Genomic DNA, 23,829 nt, shown 5'->3' on the forward strand with positions numbered 1-23,829 from the left:
CTACTCCTACCCCCATTTCACAGATAAAGAGACTGAGGCCCGTGAAAGTTTAGGCAACTTAGCTCTGACCATAAGACCCTGAGGATCTGAAGACAGATCTAAGATGTCAGTCCTTGCTCTGAACCATGGATGGAAGTGACTAGCTGACCCCAGCCTCCCAGACTCTCTCTGACAAGACCTTTCCCCTCTCTCAGATCAACCGCCTGCGGAGCAAATGAGACAGTGATGCGTTGGGATAAGGCACTGGCCTCCCCCTCCTGTCCCACAGAATGAGCATTGCTATCCTTTGATGTGACCATTTTCAGGCCAGTTAATCCAAAATGCAGGAGATTATAGAGTTGGTTTCCTTTCCCCTCTGTCACATGCATATCTATCGATAGATAAGTATTGACTAATTTATGAAATGTTAATTCACTTAGGCCTAAAGAGGAATACAGGCACAGGGAGAAGCCCTACAGCGGTGCCTAAAACTACCGCCTAACCCCCTGTTAATGTACCAGGCAACGTTATATTTCTTTAGAGAGTTTCCAGAATGCAATACCCCAGAATGGGTCCACAAATCTCACCTTTGTAACAGAGGTGGATGACAATCCCTCAGAAATCCCATCTGGTCCTTATTCAGCACAGCTTTGGGAAATAATTTTTGAAACCATAAGAATACATTTGCCATGCTTCCCCAAATCTCTGCTTCTTATTTCAACGCACTTAAACTGAAGTAGCCACAGCAAACAGGACCTGAAAAGATATACTCATTAGTTTCCGCAAGAGCCGGGTGAAAGTTCTGGCCCACCTTGTGGAGCACGCTGCAAACCTACTGAGGTTCCTTCTGCAAGCATGTTTGGAAAACTGGCTTTCGTTATGGTTGTGTGGACACCGCACACTGCTTGGGACCAGGAGGGCAACAGGGAAGAGGAAAGAGGTGAGCGACACGCAAATTCACGACCCTCAGACATCACAAAGGTCATGTTAGCGAGTGAAGCTGGGCAGTGCTGTCTGTATGGGGCAGCAGCCACCCAGCTCCAGCCTACAGTTGTCACGCACAGATGTACGCCCAGCACCAACAAATCTACCATTTTTTTAAAGAAAAATCTCAAATCTGGACTTGTATGTAAAATCTGCTGATTTTCAAATAAAAAGTTTTATCACCCCATGCAGGCCAAATAAAACATGTTTGTGAACTGGATTGGTTCTACAATTTCTGCCAGTTTGCAGATTCAACTCCGAAGTGCTTTAAAAATATATATATATATAAGTAGAAAACCATACAACATGATCAACAAACCATTTTAAGAGATCCTCTAGCAGGGACTTCTAGATGAAAAGAGGAACACTGGACTCAGAAGCAGGAAACTTTGTTTTGAATCCAAACTGCATGTGTGATTTACTAGCTAAAGGACCCTAAGCAAGTTACAGAATTACATTATGGATTGCTTATAAAATGGACGTAGTCACACCTGCCATTCTTACTATGCAGGGCCATTGCAAAGAACAAATCAAACTATCAATTCAGGAAATTCCATCATCATCTCTAATCATGCAAATAAAAGAAATACAATGTAAACTTCTCAAAGGCAGAGAATAAGTCATATTTAGTACATGGTGCCTGTGTTTATCTGCACACAGCGGCATGCAATAAATATTTAATTGGCTTAACGTACCTTCCTGCTATAATCCAAATTTAGAGAATTAATCTTTTTAATGGCCTACAAAATAGTTTGTGTGATTACTAAGCATAACAATTCACACAATGACTGATTAGTGCTACAATTATTGATGGAAGTTCCCAGACTTTGTGAAATTATGTGTTAATGTGTAGATTTTTGTCTGATAGGGATACAAATAATTTGTCTAGTGGAAAATATATCTACAAAGGTTACCATTTACTGTTCTGTAGGACATTAACCAGTTTTGTATTTAACTGAGAATCCTTATCCTAATATTCCTTAATTAAATTGCTTATATTGTATTTCCTAGTTCTTCAAATGCTCTTTAAACCAACCTTAACATTTTACTGGCTCTCTCATTAATAATGAGTTTATTTTATGTATATATATTTGCATGAGAATCATGATTTTACCCTTTTGAAAATTATGCTTTAACGTTAGCCTGTCTTTTCCTGGTCAATATAAGTTCTTAGTAATTTTTCTCCACTTGTCTTACTTATGTTCTCCAGTTCATTATCAGTGATATCAGCATTGAAGTTTAAAGTGAGCATGATGTCAGGACATCATTATGTCATTGACCCTCTTTTGTGATAGAAGCAGACATTGCATTTCTATTTATTTCTCCATTCATCAGTCCATTTTTGTAATAAAGATTTCTGGAATATATGCAGGCACTGGTGAGGACACAGAGATGAATACAGACACCAGATTGGGGACATCAGAGAAGGCTTGAAAGAGAATGTGATATATTAGCTGGACTCAGAAGGATGAGTGAGGTTTTGAAAAATGATGAAGAAAAGCAAAGGATATTCCCAGCCAGAGGGACCAGCCAAGAATTCAAAAAGTGCCTTGGGGACCAGTGATCCCACGTGATTCGGACACACATGAGTTTTGCAGAAGAAAGTTATCTGGAAAAGGATTTGGAGGATTTCGAGTTCTATTGTTTCATAACAAACTACCCCCAAACTCAAGTGGCTTAAAACACTTTATTATTTCTCATACATCTGTGGGTTGGCTGACCTAGGCTGGACTCAGCTAGAGTCTTTCTTTTATTGTTTCCCCTTCTTTGAAAATTTATTTATTTATTTAAATTGACATATAATAATGGTACATATTTATAGGGTACAGTTATATTTTAATACATGTATACAATGTGTGATGATCAAATCAGGGCAATCAGCATACTCATCACCACAAAAATTTTTATCATTTCTTTGTGATGAAAGAATTTGAGTTCTTCTCTCTTAGCCCCTTGAAAACATAGAATAAATTGCTGTTCATTATAAACACCTAGCCCTGCTGTAGACCACTAGAACTTATTTGTCCTATCTAGCTGTTGTTCTGTATCTGCCTATCTCGCCTCCCAGCTAGAGTGTTTCTGCTCCATGTCTCTCTCATCCTGCTCCGGGCGCAGCAGGCTGGCCTGGGGAATTTCCTCCCATGGGGTGGCAGAGGTGCAAGAGAACAACTTATATGGCCCATGTGAAGCCCAGGGTGGGGAAATATATTCTGACCCTTTAGTGGGAGTGTAAGAAAATAATCTAAGTGATTCATTTTCAGAAATAATTCAGACCCAGCCCCAAAGTTGTCTGACTGGTTCAGCCCTTTATGGAGCCCTTTATTACCCTCTTCATTCCCTAATGTTTCACCTTTCCCAGGGTTTCAGTGGACCTTTTTCACGGGCTTGTCCTGAGCCCTCAGACAAGGGGGTAGTAAATTGGGGTACCTTTAGATGTCATCCGGGAAGATTGTGAACCCTGTAGTACTCTCAGCCAATGAAGAGGTGGGGGCAGGGACTTGAGCACTAGGAAAGAAATTGCTTTTTACAGCCCTTTTCTGTGTGCCTGCCCATCAGACACCGAACCTTGCAAGGCCGTAATTAAAGTCTCGCTTCACTGTACCTCGTGTCTCAGTGTCTATCCTTTGGCCTTGTACGGATGAGGGTGTTTCTCACAGGAGGAACTGTAAAGTCCCACGGCAGAGGACATAGATACAGAGAAGGGAGGCCTGGCTAGTTGGCTCAGTTGATTAGAGCATGGTGTTGTATCACCAAGGTCAAGAGTTTGGATCCTGTACTGGCCAGCTGCACCCCTCCCCTCCAGAAACAAGAGGGGGATGAAGAACTGAAGCCAACCGTGCAATCTACCACAGGGACAGACAGCAGAAAACTTCGAATGCCATGGTGACGAATTAAACTCAGTTCTAGGCAAAGGGAAGTCGTCACTGTTTGTTAAGCAGAAGGGAAACATCCTCAGATCTAAATTAGAAGATTATTCTGCTTGATAGCAGGGTGAAGGATTTAAGAGTTTACAACTATCTGAACTAGGGTAGTGGCTGTGGGAAAAGAGACAGAGGGACAAATTAAAAATAGTTATTAAGTAGAATAAAGTAGGTCATCATTTGGAGGAAGAATAAAAAAAGCAAAGATACCACTCAGGATTCTAAATTGGTATGGTGAAGTCACTGACAGAGATAATAACATTAGCTACTCTTATTGAGCATTTATTTTGTTCCAGCTACTTGCAAACATTTTATGGATACCATCCTATTAAAGTGCCACAAAAAACTTGTTACATAGTATTAGTTACAATTTTCTATATCTATTTCGGAAACGAGAAAACTGAGGCTTAAAACATTTGAGTAACTTGCCCAAGGTTTTACTGCGAGTAACTGACAGACCTGAGGTTTAAATGTAAATCACTTTGATTCCAGACTCTGAGTTCATAACCTCTATGGGCCACCTTGGAGAGAACAGGGATAACAACCAGAGAACCCACTTCGATTTGGGGTAGGGACTGCATTAGTGACTTTTATATTCTGGCCCACCATACTATTTCCAAGTGATAAAGTGCCAGTGTACTTAGGGGCCAAAATCATCATTTTGATATTTTTAAATACCTTAAGTTTGAATCATTTATGTATTAGATTTGCCCAGACTCACATGCTTCATTTTGACTCAAAGGCGCATTCATTTGGAAAGCATTCAGAATCTGCCCCTCCCTTGTTTAAAACCCTTCCAAACTATCTTGCTGTAATCCCCGTTTCCTGGGCCTCCAACGAGGTTGAGCAGAGTTTCCTACGTGTATTCAGCGTTCTGTTTCCCACAGGTCCTGGTGGGCCTTTCTGTACTTCGTGTAGTCAGTAATGGAACTGTTTTAGAATGGGAAGGGGTGGAGAGCAGGGAACTAAAGCAGAAAAGAGCTCCGGGTAGGGGGTCGGGGAGGAGGGGGTTGGGCAGTTCTTGCCCAGCCTCTCCCCTCCTTTCTTCCAGGTGATTATTGTCCCATTCCCTTCTCCCCCTTATCCTCAGAGACAGATCTACTCGAAAAGCTCAACCCGTCTATCTCCCCCAGGATAATTTATTTCCATCGGGGTCTTCTTCCCCACTCATCCCTCCTGTAGAGACTCAAACTCAGGACGGAGGAACTTGGACTCTGGTCCTCTCTAAGGTGGAACAGCACCCGAGGTCGGTGCAGAAGTGAGGAAACCAAGTCTCATGTTTTCAATTGCACAGAAAAAATATCAAAGTACTATTATTGCCATTGAAGTCACTAGTGTGGGCAATGTAAAATATGCCAATTTCGTATCTGTATATATATAAATGACATTTAAAATAAAAGGCAGGATGGAACTGGGGGAAGCTGAACTCAGCTGCAACTAAGCAAGCTGCCACCACTGCCCCAGGGCCTAGCCGGGGACCTGAGGTCTGGAGCCGGGGACCTGAGGCCTGGAGCCAGGGACCTGAGGCCTGGAGCCAGGGGAAGCCGAACCCAGACGCAACCAGGTAAAGAGCACACCAAAAATACCATTTCCATGCAGGTAGTCCACCATAGCCACTGCAGTCGTCATGGCTGCTGCAAAAGCAACTAATCTCTTTAGAAGCAGTCACAGCCACAGTGCAGATGGCACACCAGACTCTCAACTGCATTGACACAAGGAGAGGCACCAGCAGAGACCAAAGAGGAAAAAAAGAAAAGATCCTCTCTCTCCACAAAGCACACTCCAGAGTAACAGAAGAAGCATCTGCATTACGATAATAGGGAAGGACTTGATCACACCTGTCTCAGTACTGGACAGATCATCTAGGCAATAAACCAACAGAGGAACAGTTAATCTATCAGATGCAGAGAACAAATCTATGGTTATTAGAGGCGGGAGGGGGAAGGGGACAGATTGGATAAGGGGCTTAAAGAATAAATATGATTTGTAATAATGAATGTGCTAATAAAGAGAGGATGGAAATGTTTTACCTGTATCTGTATATACACAAACATATATATACATATATAATTTGCCATTCAACCTTTTATTTTTTATTTTAAATATTCATTTCACTAATAATTTTTTTTATTGGGATTTCAACTCTATTGTTTGAATCTCATTCATTTTTGTTTTTTCTTCATCTTTAGGGCCTTTCTACTTATTAAAATTAAATTTAGGGCCAGCCCGTAGCTCACTTGGGAGAGTGTGGTGCTGATAACACCAAGGCCATGGGTTCGGATTGCATATAGGGATGGCCGGTTTGCTCACTGGCTGAGCATGGTGCAACACCAAGCCAAGGGTTAAGATCCCCTTACTGGTCATCTTTAAAAAAAATAAAATAAAATAAAAAATAAATTAAATTTGCTCTTTATTTAAAACAAAATATAAATACATAATACATGCATTTGCACAGTATATAAATATATCATATAAAATCTATACATGTATAAATATATGCAAATAAGTCCCCTTCTGTTTCATTCATTCATTCATTCATTCATTCATTCACGCTTTAACACTGGACAAGAAGTATAGCTGCAGAGGTGGCCTACATGGGAAAGGGAATGGTATATTGTGATGGTTAATTTCATGTGTCAACTTGACTAGGCCACAGTTCCCAAATATTTGGTCAAACATTATTCAGGATATTTCTGTGAAGATATTTTTGATGAGATTAACATTTAAATTGGTGGACTTTGAACAAAGCAGATTGCCCTCCAAAGTCTGGGTAGGCCTCATCCAATCAGTTGAAGGCCTTAATAGAACACAGACTTAGCCCCAGTTAGAAGGGGATAAGCAGACTGCCTTTGAACTTGGACTGCAGCTCTTCCCTGGGTCTCCAGCCTAGCAGTCAAACCTGCAGATTTTGGATTTACCTAGCCTCTACAATTGTGTTCACCAATCCCTTAAACTAAACCTCTTTCACACACACACACACACACACGCACACGCACACGCACACACACACACACACACACACACACACACACACACACACACACACACACACACACACACACAGCCTGTTGGTTCTGTTTCTCTGGAGAAGCCTGACTAATACAGGTACGGAGGTTTTCCCTCTCTAGTCTCTGTGGAGACACTTCTCTGGTTCTTCTGTCTCTCCCAGTCTATCCTAAGACACTATACAGAAAAAAAAACCTCTGACCTTAGAGAACTCAGTAGATTCACAGCCGGATCATCCCACCCCTCACATCCTCTTTTTCCTCCCTAAGGGCACCCTGGATTCCAAAGGATCTTCCTGACCTGTTAAAACATCCAGGCCTTAGGCAGGACCCTGAATGTTCTTTAGTCCAAGGTCTTCAACAGACATAGCTAACATATTTTGGGCTCTTGAGCTATGGCTTGTCCCAAGCCAGCCTGTCCAATACCATCCCTGGGGGAGTGTTCTCTTGCTACACTATTAGCTGATGCTGTTGAGGAACCAGGTTGTGTGGAACCTTCTTGAGCCAGGGGCCATGACAGAATTGTCACTACTGGGTACATCACCTGCCTCCTATCTGCTTATCATCTAGGATGGGGTCCCTTCTTTCTCAGCAAAGCCACAGGCCGTTCTGGTGACTGGCTCCTTCTCCCTCCCTGCCTGCGGTATTAACAGTAAGAAGACAGCCTACTAGGATGCTCTGGGTCCCCAAGAAGAGTCTAGGATTCTTCCCGGAAACCTCTCAGGACATGAGACTGAGGAAGGTCTCCTCAGATCCTTGGCCTGGCGCATAGAAGGCACTTAAAATAATTGATGGATAAACCAGTGTCTACTATAGGTACTGTGGGGATCGAAGGTTAATTTCATGTAGGCTCAGGGACAAGGGCATAATGATAACACACCTTCTTCCCTGTTCCCCACCGACACCGCCCACTGAGGCACCACCAGCGCTGGATTACATTCTGGTCTCCCGCTGCAGCTGCCAAATAAACCACTTAGACTCTTAAGCCTGGTCTTGGGATCTGCTACCCAAATTAAAACCTCCCCCAATTTCCCCCAAATCACTGCTGTTCATTCAAACAAACAAAACTGTGGTTGAGAACCAGTAGCTCAGGGATGGACTAAAAGTTATGCAGCACTTCCCTAACTGGCAGAGGAGATTGAACGTGCTCCTCAGGAGGTAATGATACTATCTGGAAGGTCTCGGGACAAGGGGGTGCAGGGCATAGCCCAAAAGACCTGTTAAGAATGCAAAACTTCAATAAGTTCTACGTTTTATTCCCACAAATGTGTGAGGTTTGCATCCTGCTGCATGATCCACCCTGTTTGAATGTAAAACACCCCTTCCTCAATCTGAAAGTAAAATTGATTTCCCCAAAAAGATAAGTAACTTGTTTATCTTAGGGCATCATACATGTTACATTCCTGTTTGGGATGCATTGGATGTATTGGGATACCCCAGGCTGGATCTCTGGACTAAGCCACACTGCAGAGTGCTTCTACACTGCCCGTTTTGGTCCTTTCTCCAGGACTTTTACTGAAGGGCTCTTGGAATCATGCTACTGCCCTAGATAGAAAAACACAGTTTAAGAGAGACCTCCAAAATCATCCTTGCAAATATGCGGTTGCAACATGAGACCCCCACAGGAGAAAACAAACAATGGGGAGAGAATTCTCTAAACAACTTTCCCCCTTGATAGACCCTGTGAATCAAATCCGTGCCCACTCGCATCTCGTGTCCCACACCGGCTTCTGGAGAGCCAGGAGCCCCGACAGTGCAGAGTGAACGCTGCCCTCACTCATGGCTCTATCTTCCCTATTCCTCATTTGCTCAGCACCAATTTTCCCATCATACTTCATGTATATTGCAGGCAGCCTTAAACGGGTCCCAGACAAAGCAGAATATGAATAAGAAGGGGGTGGAGGAGGCGCTGGTGGACCAATCAGGCACAGTACTGGGCGTTCTTGGAAGCAGAGGCCCCGTCTGGCTGCACCATTTAATGCACTGCAAAGCCAGGGGAACCAGATGGCAGCCCAGCTCCTGCTGAAAAGCCGCCTCTCCTCCCCTCCCTGTGCTTGCAATAGAGCTTATTCCTGTACTTAAAGGCCAACGTGAACTACATCATTTTATACTTAACCAGCATATTTTTTCTTCTATTCACAAAAGGTGGCTTCTCTTTATGGATATGCAAATTTTAGTCAGTGCCTTGAGGATTGTTCAGAATTTTAAGATATTGCATTAAATGGTTTATGAATTACAGCACCAACATTGAAAGAGCCATGTTCAAGAGTCACAACTAACTCTGGCTGAGTTTACAGTATAACTCAGTTACGAGTAAGCGAATTTCTAACTTGACTAAAACACAAGCTTAATGCCCTTGTGACAATTCATATCATAAACAACCCTTAATGGAACCAAGACTCTTTTCTCCTCCTTTCCCAAACTCAGTGTACTTTTGATTCATACAAGCTTAAATTCCTCAGCTGTCTCATTTAAATTTTAAACTTCTTTTAGTCTTTCAAGAGTGAATATGGGATGTAAGTTGATGCAACTTTTCTAGAAAGCTATTTGGCAATAAGCATCAAGAGCCTTAAAAATGTTCCTATTCTTTTACTCAGTAATTCAGAAAAGGACTGAAGTGCTGATCATTGACATGCAAAAATGGATTACATACAAACAGGTACATTTCATGTAAGAGGTAAAAAATGGGAAGTAATCCAACAGCCAACAATAGGAGAACTGTTCTTTTATGAAGCAGTCATAGGATATATCATTCTTCAGTTATTACTAATAGTGTGTGTGTGGAGTTTACACTATCTGAGAGAAACGTTCATGACAAAATGTCAAATATAAAAAGTGGGAAACAGAATGCAAAAGTACAGTCTCACATATCACACACAGACATCACAAATATATAACTGGAGGAAACACACCAAAATTATCAGATGGGATTATAGGAAATTTTAATTTTTCCTATGTGTCTCCTTTTCAATGTCCAACAATGAGCAAGTTCTGACTTTTCTGATCAGTAATTGAAATAAAAGGTGCATTTAAAAATAGGTAGTGTAGAAATCCACAATGCAAATTATTGGTTGCAATGTACTCCTTTTTATTAAATTATAAAACTGACTGATGTCATTACACATATTTTTGGAAATAAAATGCATTTTCCTCAAGTATCTGCTTTTTTCAAGCAAAGGTTTTAAACAAACAAAAAATTTCTATACTAACTTCTTGGTCTTCAGGCTATTTAGCATTTAAACGCCCAACTATCAAGTATAGCTATTATATACACAGTCAAAATTGATGCAAAATATTACAAAGACAAATGCCTTGATTCAGTGCACGGAAAACCACAGCTATTAAACTGGTATAAAAATTTAGTCAAAATGTTTTAGTCCATTATGGCTTTGCATAAAGCTTCAAAGGAAGAGTATTTAAGACACTTCTCATCAAAGGCACTTCGTTGTATGAGTATACTTCAAAAGTTCATGGAAAAATACAATTAAGAGATACATGAATCTTCCCAAGAACTTTTTGAAGTACTCTCATAATAAAATACTTCTTTGAATTTAGTGTGAGTCCAACAATATTGTTTTATTGCTCTTTTCACATTCTGCCTCACATTGAAACAGTCCGCTATTAATGAGAAAAAATAGTTATCGCTTCTTAATATACATATTAAAAATACGGAAACAGAATTAATACAGATTTTGGTCCACTGAAGCAAAATAACAGTATCAGACTGTAGTGTTCTTCCTAATTCTGAGCAAAAAGCCATAAACTCGTCCAACCCAGTCCCATAAGCAGCCTTCAGGTCTTAATTTAAACCGGCTGTCCCGGAGCTGCCTGTGAGAGAACATAGCTTGGGTCCCTCCACGTCGCCGCAGTGCATTTTAACTGAAGAGTCGTCCCAGTGGCTTGGCAGGAGTGCCACTGCTGTGGCGGCGGGTGGGAAGAGTCCCTTCGCGGTCATCTATAGCTCAGTGTCCCGGTAGCGGGCATGCTGGCTGTAATAGCCACGCTTTGACTGTTCCGACAGCTGCTGGCGGTATTCTTCCTCCTCGACGTCACTGCCATAACTTCCTCGGGTATCCTGGTAAAGTCTGGAAGGACCTTTCTGTGGTTCAGGGGGCCTGGAACTAACAAAGAGAGTGTCAAATGCATCCTGGAGCACATCTGCATCCTCGGGCTGCCCCCAAAGGTGTGGCTATGAACACAGAGCGTGGCCATCCAAGGCAGGTCACTTGCTGACCTCGAAGCCACACTCCAGGCTCAGAGTGGTGGGGGCAGGGATAGGAGTAGCAGATCAAGGTCAATGCCCACTTGGGCAGTGAGTGAGCAAGCCAGCCAGGTGCCCCCTGACCTAAGAATTCCCCACTGGACAGGGGTGCCTGCCCCACCCCCAACCTCCCAGCTACAGCCTCACCCAGCAGAACCAGTTCCCTGCCAGTTTCAGTCAAATATACCAAGGAGCCTTTGTTGCTAGAGGCAACATGGTCAACTGTGTTACCACTCAATTGGTAAAGAAGAAATCTGCTTCAAGTTTTCTATTGCTGTAAAACTAGACTCTAGCTTCCAGTCAAGAAAAGCTGATTTTTTCTTTTTTATCTTCTCAGAAGTAGAAAATGATCCAGTATAAAACCTCAACAGGAAGACACTGTTAATTCCTGGTGCTTGAGTAGCATTTTAAATATAAAGCATCTTACCACCACTGGTCAACTGCTTGTCTTTGTCTCTTCAGACCCCGAGTTAGGCACAAGTGGCCTGACTTAGCTAGGTGATACAAAGGAATTAAGGAGTTTGGCTATGAACCGGGAAACAGCAACAAAACTGGTCTAAGCCCTAGGAATTTTCCTTATGAGCTATCCTAACACACTAACGTAACTGCGCTCCAATGTGTCAAAGGGTACCAACGTGCAATATCAATTATGACACTTTGTTGGAGAGTGTGTTCACACACAAGCAAAATTACCATTAATTTTTGACTCTGCAATCTTTACAATTAAATATGACTGAATGAATATGGTAAACAGTTGACCAGGTGGGGAAAAATCCTCCTGTTGCCTCTAATATCTGGGTAAAGAAAATTCTTCAAGTCCAAGTCCTCGAGCTATACATACTTAGCAGCCCTTACCTTGCATGCTGGGGCAGGCCGGGCTCTGGCTTCTGTGTTTTGATTGGAACTGCATAGATATCAGGATGCTTTTGAGCAATCTCAATCTGTGGTGATTAAGAAAAAAAGAATGAAAGAACGACCACTGGTCAGTTTGCTTGCTGGCTTCCTGCTGGTCCCACCCTGTCCCCATACCCTATTCCTTTTCCATCCCATTCAAGGAGAAGAGGAAAAATAGAAGCAACTCTCGAGCATCCATGGTTGTGTGTGGTGCCTGGTGGTACATGCCAAATAGGAAAAATGTTTGAAAGGAATGAAACTGACACACGCTACAATATGCATGAGTCTTGAGGACATTATTCTAATAAGTCAGTCGCAAAAGGACAATTGTTGTATGATTTCATTTACTGAGGTTCTTAAGTCGTCAAATTTACAGGAACAGAAAGTAGAATGGTGGTTGCCAACGGCTGGGGGCAGAGGAGAACGGAGAGTTAGCATTTAATGGGTGCAGAGTTTCACTTGGGGAGGATGAAAAAGTTCTGCAGACGGATGGTGGTGACGGCTGAGCACAACTATGTAAGTGCATTTAATGCCACTAAACTGAACACTTAAAAAATGGCTCAAACGGTAAACTTTATGTTATGCATATTTCACCACAATAAAAGAAAAAATGTTTTTACACGCTCAGAAGCACTGCTGCTGCTGCTGCTGTGACAGACGTGAATAGAAAACTCCCATATCTACTGGGCCAGATATGCTTCGCAGACCTTTACTTAAATTCTTTGATGTTTGAAAGGTTATATGTGCACATGGTACAAAAATTCAGACAGCTCAAAAGGTACAATCTACGGGCCTTTCCATTTTCGCACTCAAGAGTTTGCTTGGTTTCTATGGCACATCTGAGAGCAAATGAAGACTCAGTCACCAAATAAACATCACGAATACCCTAATTAAAATAACCTCTGAGGTACTGATTCTCTTGTCCCGCTTCCCCATCTGGAACCCGATACAACGTTCTGAAGAATGAAGGGCAGAATCCTATTCCCGGGCTGGCCATTAGCACAGTTGGTTAGAGAGCGGTGTTGGTGACACCAGTGTCAAGGGTTTAGATCCCTTTACCTGCCAGCCACTAAAAAAAAAAAAAAAAAAAAAAAAAAAAGAGTCCTATTCCCCTCTATTTTTAGGCTTTCTTGATCGGAAGAAAGAGGGATGTGCTGATAGCTGGCCATCTGGAAGAAACACAGTACACGCCTCAGTGTGTGAACATCCCTGCCATGTTTGCGGCAGTGGAAAAGGGACTGTGCACCATTATACTGAAATCAAACTCATTTAAAACTCTTATTGCTGACACGCTAAGATCATCTAGTGGTTTAAAAACAATTACCCTTGCATTCTGTGCTTCTTGGAGCTCCTGCATCCTCTGTAACCTTGCCTTGTGATCCATCTTCTCAAATATTTTGACTTTGCCCAGGACTGATTTGGGCTCCTCACCGCTCGCTCCTACCTCCTCACCCTCCGGGGGAGGGATGGGAACGGAGGGCTTCAGTATCGACCGGCCAAAGACAGGTTTTGCTGCAACAGGAGGAGGACAACCCTTGGCGGGTGCCCCAGGAGTTTCGTTATCAGCAACGGCAGAGGGGTTTGATTTGTATTCATAGGATTTGGAGAAGTCATAGGATTCTTCTCTGTTCTGGGTTTTGGCCTGCAGAGAGCAATGACATGTTATTACCTTGGGCTTTTAATTTATTTTCAAATCTATATTAGTGATTTAATACACTCCATTTCCTGATCAGTTTCCAAAGGTGATCAACAAATGTCATTCTGACAAGGAATCTAATATGGCAGAGCCAACAGCCGCTGGTCGGGCATCCTGAGTCCTCCCCCTCCCTTCCTACAGAAGAGTCTCAGGAGCTCTAGGGAGGAAAGTGCTGAGAGGGCTGCAGTTGCTAGAGGAAGGTCAGACCTTGAATAACTTGGTACTAAAGGAGATTCGAATTTTGGAGAAGACCTGTGAATACGTCAGGCTTTGTGATTGGAGGTCACGATGCACCGAGGGCACATGCCCTGGCCCAGAGGTGAGACCCGTGTCCAGCGGAGGGGAACGAGGCTGGGGTGGGGAGTGGGGGTGGTGTGTATCCCACTAGAAGCCACTTCTCCTTCACACTTCAATCCTAGCCCTGCTTGCAAATCTTCACTGAGATATTGAACTGTATGAGGTCACTAATTACTTCTGACAGCTCACACAATTACTGTTTTCTTGTCTAAATTATTGAGTGAATAGAGAAAATCGATTAGGATGTAAGAAAAGCTTATAGCCATAGCTTTGACTCTGACTGGGAGTAAAGAATCATACGACAGATGCCCTGTGTCTTTATATTCATTCTGTTCTAGATACGATTTATTAAATAAATTAAACTGCTCTCACAAAGAGATGCACCGTAAACAATGGTGAGATGGTTTTCTTTAAGAAATCACCAATAAGGATTTTTGGTTGGCAGAAAACTTTAATTGGACAGAAAAGGAAAAACAGATTTTGAGATTGGTGATTCTGAACACGAAGCGTCTGTAAAACTTATTCTACAAAAAAGTAAAGAAAATAAACACTAACACTTGTAAAATTATAAGCTCTCCTAACACTGCCTTGCGCTTCTATCTTTTTGTTCTTCCCTAATTTTGGGTTCACCCAACAGGCCAAAAGACAGGCTCTAAGAGAGAACACAGTGAGTCAAAACCATAATTCAAGACCACCTCACTGGGAGTGCTCCTCCCTGGCTATCCAGGGGCATCCGCTTCCTCTTCCTCCCCATCCTGGGCTTCCCAGCCACATACCTTGGGCGGCTCTGGCTTGAATGCTGGGGGTGGGCTATGGTCCCTAAGTTGATCTCTGCTAGCAGCCCTCTTCATCTGAGCTCGTGGCTCTGGGCTGGGTTTTCTTACACTCTACAAGACATAAAGGTTCATTCACAACAAGGACATCTGAGCAGAGAGAAGACAGCGCTCATCTGCTTTGCTGTGGTTCTGCACAGAAGTTGAGGTTCTGACCCAGTGCTTTTTCACTGAAAACGCAGATACCAGGCAGACTCCCATCAGCAAATGCTTAAGACACTTTTTAAAACTGGCTGCATCCAGTGTAACAGTCTCTTCCTTTAAAGTGCAATTCCTTTACAAAACCCTCCTAAAGTCTAAAATCTCCTGTGTCACTAATGACTATTAACATTTCTAAGCATTTAGCTCATCAATATTTATAGACAGGAGTTAATTTATTCTTTATGTGTCTAACAGAATATACTAATTTTTTGTTGTGGAAATAGTGGGTTTTTCTTCCCCTTCAATTAATTTTTTTGGTACTTCTATTTCATAAAGAAAAAAAATCATTCACCGGAATGAGCTAAATTGCTGACGGGAAATCCACAGCAATAATTATCCAAATACATGGGTAATCTCACCTACAAAGATCATGTTCCAATGTTCTCTGAGGTGTAGCTAATAATTGCTCCAGTCCTAACTTAGCGCCTATTGATGTGATTTCCAGGACCCCCATAAGCTGTCTAATCACGGGCCACTAGATGCATAGTACATGTGATCAGATGAATATTTGATCATGAGCTCAATCAAAAAATTGAAATAGAAGAGAGAAGGAAACTGATGGGGAAACACTCAGGAGCTCTAGCAAGATTAGAAAGGTTAAAGGTAGGGAGGAGAAGAAAAGCAAGGACACCTAAGAGTTCTGAGAGAGACCTAATCAAAGGTTACAAGTAAACACAACAATTCTGCATTTCACAAGGAATGTTCCACTTGAAATTTGGACAGCCGGCACATGACGCTGCACTGCTGATCTATCATGCATGGGTATGAGCAGTGCTGCCAACTCAGCCTCTTCCAAGGCTCATGTTCCCGACCCACTTTCTCGTGGACCGCAGCCACCATCACACAGGCATGGAATCACAGTGAGACTCCCTACAAATCATCTGCTCCACCCCTGAGGAATACCTTCCACAGCACCCTGAATGAACAGTTGTCCAAAAGAATGAAAGTGAAACACCAGGATCTCCTTTTCCTGCCCGTGGCCTTGCAGCCCGTGGCCTGCCTCGCCTCACCTCCTCATGCTGCACCGGCTCCGAGGAGCGGGTGATGGAAGACACCAGCGGCTCCTCGGCTGGCTCATCCAGCTCATTGTCAGTGTAGGCGCCTCCTTCGCCATCGGTGTCTTCAAAGTCACTGATGAGGCGGCTGTCACAACTCAGATAGTCTGCACCCATGGCGGTTAAGTAGGACATGCGGTCTTCGGGGTCATCATCCATCCCTTCCATCTAGAGGAATTTGTTTTGGAGGGTCAGTGGGGTCTGACATGGCTCCTGGGAGTGGGGACTCAAGAAAATTCCCAAGGGCACAGTGAAGTGACTAAAACCTTGACACACGCCTGACAGGGAGGGCAGCTTTATTTTCCTGAAATCACTTGGCTTTGATCCAATGTTGATATTATGTTAATTTTTGCACAAGACTCAAATTAGGAACACTCCAGCCTATCCTCGCTACTACCCACCCTATGCACCGTGACAGAGCCACACTCCTCTTGGAATGTCTTTCTTCCACAACCAGGCTCCTCTCCAGCCTTTCTCCTGGTACCCGTCTCCTGTCGTAAGTGCACACACTTCCACTCCTCTACAAGATTCTCCAGCCCTCCAGGGCAGGAGCTATGGCCTGTTCAACTTGTCCTCTCCAGGGAGACTAGCACACATGCTCACAGAGCGTGAGCACTCTGTAGATGCTAGATACCCTACTGGACATCCAGTTCCCAAAGAGCAAGACTCAGTCAACTCTGCAACAAGATCGACACTGTAACGTCTCACAAACTACCTCCATTCAGCGGAGGTACAGGACACTAGCATGAAAGGCTCCTTGAATGAAAGAGATCACAGCTTACATAAACTCTCTCCTTTCTCCCTGAAGCACTGTCACGCATAAACCATTTCCACAGATGAGAAGCCATCTGATTTTAGAGGCCCACACAAGTTCCCTGATGCTCTTGTATCACCTGGCCAAACCCCTAGAACTATGGCACAGTCTCTGTCAACCTCTTTTTAAAACAAATCATTCATTCTGTTAGCTTTTCTTCTTTGTATTAATTTTTAACCATATTCTCCACATTCCTTGCCTCTCCTCTCCACTCTAAGTTTTCCATGTCCTTAGTAAGCTGTGGAGCTCAGCACAAGATCTTGTAAGCTCTGATTAGTGTACTTGGAATACGACACTAGTTACTACGTTAAAAGTAAAAGGGAAGTGAATGTAGGGCTTCACACATGTCACATTCTGCTTCTCTTTTAAAAGTCCTTTCGTCTCACTACTTTGTCAGAGAATTTATAAAATTTCAAACTCAGTTAGCATGCGTGTTGCAGTCCCTTCAAGTGGGCATGGCTTCACTACATTCACTGCCCCCTTCAGAAAAGATGCAGAGCAGGACTCTCACCTCACAGCAGCATATCTAGGCCACATACCTTTCCTTCAGAGACCCAAACTGCTTCTCCTTGCTGATGTTTAATGGTGTCCTTCAAGCTGCCAAACCAGCTGTCATTGGCAGAATTTAGGTTGATCGTGGCTATAGAAATGTAAACAAAAATGTGTGTATTAGTTTCTAGAGCGATATTTATAAAGCATGCTATTTGACATCATTTATATTTGTTGGTGTCATATTTGAATTAAAATACTGGAAAATGCAAGAAAAAGCCTGCATGTATTTGAATATTAAGTTCCTTTAGTTGAATACAATTGAAACTATTTACTGTCTAGCTGTTTGAGTTTACATTACACAGATGTTATAAAGCAAAAAAACAGGTTAATTTTCAGAATGCCATTTTCAGAAAAGCTAACTTTTAAAAATGTCTTTAAAAAGCATGTTTTCAGTAGTAAAGATAACACATCTAAAACAAATATAAAAGTGCCATATTTTTAAGATCATTTACATAGATGTGTATATTATAAATACGAAAAATGTACACTAATATACTGTTGGGTCATTTTGATAGTCTAAATATTTTAGATTATGCACACAAATTAACCAAACTCAACTGGTGTATATTCAAAGAATATACATTTTCTACTCAGAACAAAATATATCTTGTGTAACAGCACTTACTAAGGATCGACCACGTACCTTTTCAAGTACCTTACACAGATTAGCTAATTTCATGCTTACACAAACCTTGCCAGATATGCATTGCTATTATCTCTAAATTACAGATGAGAAACCCAGGCACAGTGCTGAAAGTAACTAGCCCAAGGCCTCACACCAGCAAGTGGAGAAGCCAGGATGCCAAATCAGAAATTTGCTTTCAGAGACCTTAGCCTCCACACTACACAGCCCATCTAAAAACAAATTTAGAGCACAGATATACAATACCAATGACGCACAGCATGTGCATTCATTCTTTAGCAGTACATATTTATGGACCTAATGGGGATAAGGCAAATAAGCAAATTGTGCCCAAAATTATCAGACTAATATCAGGTAAATTAGGATTTCTTTTAAATTACATTGTCATGGCCTTTTATCACAGGGCATGGCATTATGTCTATCACTTCAAAAGCCAAAACGAACCATTAAGCAAATTTTGTGAGCAACTATGCTTCAAGTTTTCTTCCTAGTAACATAGCTTTCTTCACTTAAGATGTTCCGGGAGAGGGGCGTTGGGGAGAGGTTGGGTGGAGGACACAGCAAACAACTGCAGTTTGAGGTGGTGGGCATGCTGATGGCATTGATTTACTCACCACAACGTGGGCACAGGTGTTGACAGTCAGCTCTTGCCCCCATGAATATGTATAACCAATAAAAAAAAAAAAGAAGTTCTAACACTGACCTTCAAAAGTACCGAATAAGCTTAGTTTCCTCAGTTATTTATTTATAGCACTGGAATAAACTGATACATTAGACAACCCGAGGAAAATTAACCTTGATTCTGTGAATTTTTGTATCCTTATCACGATACGTTGTAAAGATTATTGTGCTTGTAGCTAGAACATAATGCCATAGTACTTAAATACTATGAGACTGTACACCCCAGAGATAAGATAAGTGATTTGCACTAAATGTATACTGAACATTAAGTGGTATTTTAAGGCTTTATGTTGGAGTTGTCTGAGATCAGTGCAGTCTATATTCATCATAAAGAAAATCTAAAGTCAAAAGGGTCATTTATGAAATGCAGAAAATATGTTCATGCCCCCTGATAAAATGAAGAAAGTCACAGAACCTCTTATTGAGTTCACACGAACAGTCAAGAATATAAACAAAAAATAAGAGCTTCACAGCAGCTAACTTCCTAAGCCCCTTATGAAGGTAACATCCAGTTAATGCACTTGACCTTTTAATAGGTAGGTGCACAGCCACAGTAGTGCCTTCACTTGACTCTGAATCAAGGACCTTTGACTTACTGTTGGCTTTGCTCATTAGGCTTTTCAGATTCTTTGACTGAGCAATATTAGTTAACTACCTGTTGCTCCCAACTTCTGGGCTTAGCCTATGTCCATTTGAATAGGCTTAATATTTCTTTCGAGCTGGAAAAAGTGAGATACCAAAAGGATCCTCACTCAGCCACTGCTTTGGCTGGCAGTACTGGGATTCTGGGGGCATCCATGCCCAGCAGTGGCACGTATGTGGTCACCCTCCCCAGCCAAGGAGGTTGGGAAGCTCCAAGAGCAACAACAAAAGGTGACATGTGAGGCTGGAGGGGTTGGGGACAGGGAGAAATGGAGAAAGACTGATAGTGGGAATGGAGTTTCTTTTGGGGATGATGAAAATGTACTAAAATTGACTGTGGTGACGGCTGCATAACTCTGAAAATACTGAAAACCACGGAATGGCATACTTTAAATGGGTGAATTATATGGTATGTAAACTAAATCTCAACACAGCTATTTGCATGGCTGAGTCAACACTCAAGTACCAGAGCTTCTCTAAATGGGCTAGTGACAGCCAAGGTGTCCAGCCAGGGAGTACAGCATTGTCCCTGCTTCCTGTGGTCAACAGACTCACCGCACTCCCTGAGAAACCAAGAAGCCCCTCCTGTAGTTTGGTCTTTTTTTTTTAGCTGGTACAAGGGTCACTTTTCCCACAAGCTTTTTCACAGACTAGTGACAAAGAAAATAATGACAAAAATTTTTTACAGCATGTAACACTGAAAGATAATAAAATAAGCATAAAGTAATATCACTACTAATAATCAGTAGCATTTGTTCAGTTCCTCTGAAGTCCCAGGACCAAACTGTACACATTTCACTTCAATGAAGCCTGGAAAACTGATAAGAGGGCTAGAACATCCCATGGTGCTTTAAAACCCCACAATTTAACACAAAGGGTGGCCCCACCTGGGTCTCTAAATCTATAATTCTACTTCAGTGGTTTTCAAACCATGAAATAAGTGTTTCAAAGGTTCCAAGAAAACATGTAATTCAAACTTCATTTTAAAAAAATATTCTTGTGATATATACATGCAAATGTAGTTTTATACTCAATTTTTAAAAATTGGCAGGGGTGGGGAAGGCAAGCCTACCACTTTAACTTACTTTGACAAGTCAGCTAGCTTTTGGGCAAATCTCAGAATAAAGCTTCTTTTGTTCAACTGAGACGTACTTCAAGACTGTAAGGGGAGCCATTTTAATATTGTCATAATTAAATACTTGCCTGTGATAAACAGGGTTTTAAAAATTTCTGTGCAAAAAGGAAAAAATAAAAATGATATTCATCCTATTAACTACCTGTGACCTAAAGCTTGACTTCAAATTATTGTGTTCATCAAAGAAGCTCTATTATTCTCAATTATTAATTCATAAAATGCTGTAACTTTAAAATCATTTCTAAAAACTTATAAAATATGAATTCTGTCTATAAGTTCTGCTGCTCCAGTTTGAAATCCAGTGTTTCTGGCCATCCACACACCGTCAAGTCACAGCCTGGTCAAGCTGAGTGGGACGGGGGGTTGGGAATAAAAGCGCCTAGCCAGGCCATCTGTGCAGCTTTGAAGAGTCAAACATAGAAGTTTGGAAGAAAATGTAAAAGACCATTTGGAAGAAAACTGGGGCTTGTTGGTCAAAGCTGTTCAGCACCCTGCACCATCTATTCTGAAGACTGCGTAATTCTATGTAAAAGATTGGCAATCTATCTCACTAGAGACAGGGTCATTTCAAAATTCCAGATGAAACTCAATGCTCACAATGTGAGTTTCCATCCCAACCTCTGACTTTATTCTAAAACTTTCAACTTCCTGATTAGTTTAGGCAAGAAATGTCTTGGTGTGCCAGAGGTAATTCTAACATAGGTTACGAACATTTATGCCACTTATTTGCCGCACAGAGCCAGAGACCGTACAAGTCTTTGCCTTTAAGGATCTTGGAATCTATCAGTGAAGCTGAATGAGGAGTTGCCTCTACACACATGGCCCCCCCAGATCCTCAGCCTCAGCCAGCTACTGTGGCCTGTGCTCCCAAGGGCACATGGTGCCGACTCAATGCTAGATAAAGGGAGTGCCCCACAGTAACTGGCTACCTCCTTCTGCCCAGCTTCCCCTTCTTGTCCAGCCTTCTTCAGCCTGGTTCTTCCTCCACAACCCATTATTTCTCTTCCTGATTTCTGATTTTTGGGGTCGGCGGGGGTTAGGGGAGTGGAGGGGGGTGGCTGGCTGGTACTAGGATCTAAACCCTTGACCTTGGTGTTACCAGGTCATGCTCTAACCCTCTGAGCTAACCAGCCAGCCCTCTCTTCCTGATTTCTCGCATCCTCACACGAACCCCAAATTTGACCCTCTAGCCAGTCAGTGGACTTCAATGAAGGCAAGAGGGAAAGAGGAAGTGGGGATGGGTTTGACATCATTCACAATCATGTGGGCCCCAGTTTTCTCATCTGTTAAACGGAGGAACTGTGTATAGGACCCCCTTCGGCATTAGAATAAAATGTCTGTGCTGTAACATACATACAGTACTGTGCACACAGTCAGAGACAGCTCAGATTTGGTTTGGGCTCAGCCACACACTACATCTGTGACTATGCAGAAGTCGCTGGGCCTTTCTTGTGGCCTAGGAAGACAGCACTGTTTACTGTTGCCAAGGTAACAGTAATAACAACGACGAGACGATGACAGAAAAGATACACATGAATATACCAAAAACACAAGTGCTTAAGACTTTACATTCACATAAATCTAGTTGATGATGGATCGTTTCCTCCTCAGCACTTGGTTAAACTATCAGTTACACCATTTAGCCATAGTGGTAAGTAATGCATCTCTCTTTAACAAGAAAAGCCAAGTGACAGTAAAACAAGAGTGGAATGGACACATGTTCATTCACCCACCTTTCTCCCCCATATCAGAGACATGCTCAAAAGGCCATAGGTTGATGAGGACAGGCACTGAACTCAGAAGAGCTATCATTATCCTGAGGATATTATATCCATGCAGTCTCTTTATAGCATTCCCACAAAATAAAGCACTGCATGACCTAAAAATTTATGTAACCCTTTTAAACTCTTAAATATGCCATATTCATAGAATTCAATAGTTATTTATACAGGTAGTGCATATATTCAGTTACTAAAATATGTCACATTGTTAGACCATTTTACTTGAAGTAATAGTAAGTAGCAATGGGTCTTCATTTCAGGGACTTTAAAAAGTATTCCATTATGGAAAACTTTAAACACATACAAAAGTAGAGAAAATCGTATAATGAACTCCCATGCACACATCAGCCAGCTTCAACAACTACCAACTCCTGGTCAGTCTTGTCTTATCTATACCCCAACCACTCCCCTTACTGTAGATTATTTAGGCAAATTACAGACATCATATTAGGTCATTCATAAATATTTTATTTAGTATTTGAGGGTACGTCAAAAAGTTTGTGGAAAAATAGAATTGAAAAAGAATACAAATCCTTCCATGAACTTTTTGAAGTACCCTCATATATCCCTAAAGGACTTTTTTTTTTTTAAACATAATCACAATATTATTATCACATCTAAAAAATAGAGGTAATAAATCCTTAAATCATCCAATATCCAAAATGTTCCGGTTTCTTGTAGGGACATTTTTAAATAATGAAACCATGTTCCTCTCACTTTGTAAGTTAGTGTGTGCACTGATGGTAATGAGAGAACAAAGAGACATGGGCACTGGGTGGGAGCCAAGTTCAATCACCAGTCTTGCAGTCCCACACAAAAATCTGGACCTCATCAAAATGACTAATTACTGCATCATGGACCTTTATGATCATTTCCAAACAGTCTAAATTGCAAAGTTCTATATACAAATGCCATGGGTCTAATATACCTCTTTTATAGGACTATTTTTCAAGGAGTCATGAACAGGATTTCAAATTCTCTATTCAGATTTTCTTATTTCTTCCATTTTTCAATTCTTTACTTCTCACTTCTGAGAAAAGAGACTACACTTTAAATTTCACTTACCTGTAAAAAGATGTGCACATGTTTTTTTAAGCTTGTTAGCTTGATCAAATAACTTTCGAGAACTTTTGCTGGATGTTGGACTCAACCTCTGTCTCATGGTTTTGACACCTTGTCTAGAGTCTGGGTTGAAAAAAATCACAATTGGGAACCACTGGGTATAATTCAACAGGTCCACAGCTTTTGGAGTCACATCCAGTAGCGCATGCTTATCCTGTTACAGATGGGGAAAAGCCACATAAATGGGTGTGTAAAGTAATACAGCATCAAGAAGTTTGTTTTAGTAAGTGTAAAGGCTGTATAGGATAAAACTTATAAATTTAAACCAAAAAGCAGAAAACATTTCCTTCCACATTACATGCAGTTTGATATTATCAATCTGCTAGAACTTCT

The 23,829-nt window shown here is 41.7% G+C and overlaps 1 protein-coding gene across 3 annotated transcripts in view; it reads right to left on the minus strand.

The window, feature by feature from the left end:
- Positions 1–9,953: 9,953 nt before the first annotated feature.
- TJP2 (tight junction protein 2) overlaps positions 9,954–23,829 on the minus strand; it is a 72,858-nt gene continuing 58,982 nt past the window's right edge. Inside the window, exons 17-23 of one of the 3 annotated variants that reach the window (XM_063080321.1) lie at positions 23,440–23,650; positions 17,480–17,580; positions 16,082–16,294; positions 14,814–14,924; positions 13,369–13,686; positions 12,006–12,091; positions 9,954–11,010 (exon numbers count right to left, since the gene is read on the minus strand). In XM_063080321.1, the coding sequence (XP_062936391.1) occupies positions 10,845–11,010; positions 12,006–12,091; positions 13,369–13,686; positions 14,814–14,924; positions 16,082–16,294; positions 17,480–17,580; positions 23,440–23,650 (1,206 nt within the window). In that variant the 3' untranslated portion in view covers positions 9,954–10,844. The remainder of the gene's footprint in view (positions 11,011–12,005; positions 12,092–13,368; positions 13,687–14,813; positions 14,925–16,081; positions 16,295–17,479; positions 17,581–23,439; positions 23,651–23,829) is intronic. The other 2 variants (XM_063080322.1, XM_063080323.1) reach the window with 2 other exon arrangements.

The sequence above is a fragment of the Cynocephalus volans genome, chromosome 16, assembly GCF_027409185.1.
Source record: "Cynocephalus volans isolate mCynVol1 chromosome 16, mCynVol1.pri, whole genome shotgun sequence".
Taxonomy (NCBI): Eukaryota; Metazoa; Chordata; class Mammalia; order Dermoptera; family Cynocephalidae; genus Cynocephalus; species Cynocephalus volans.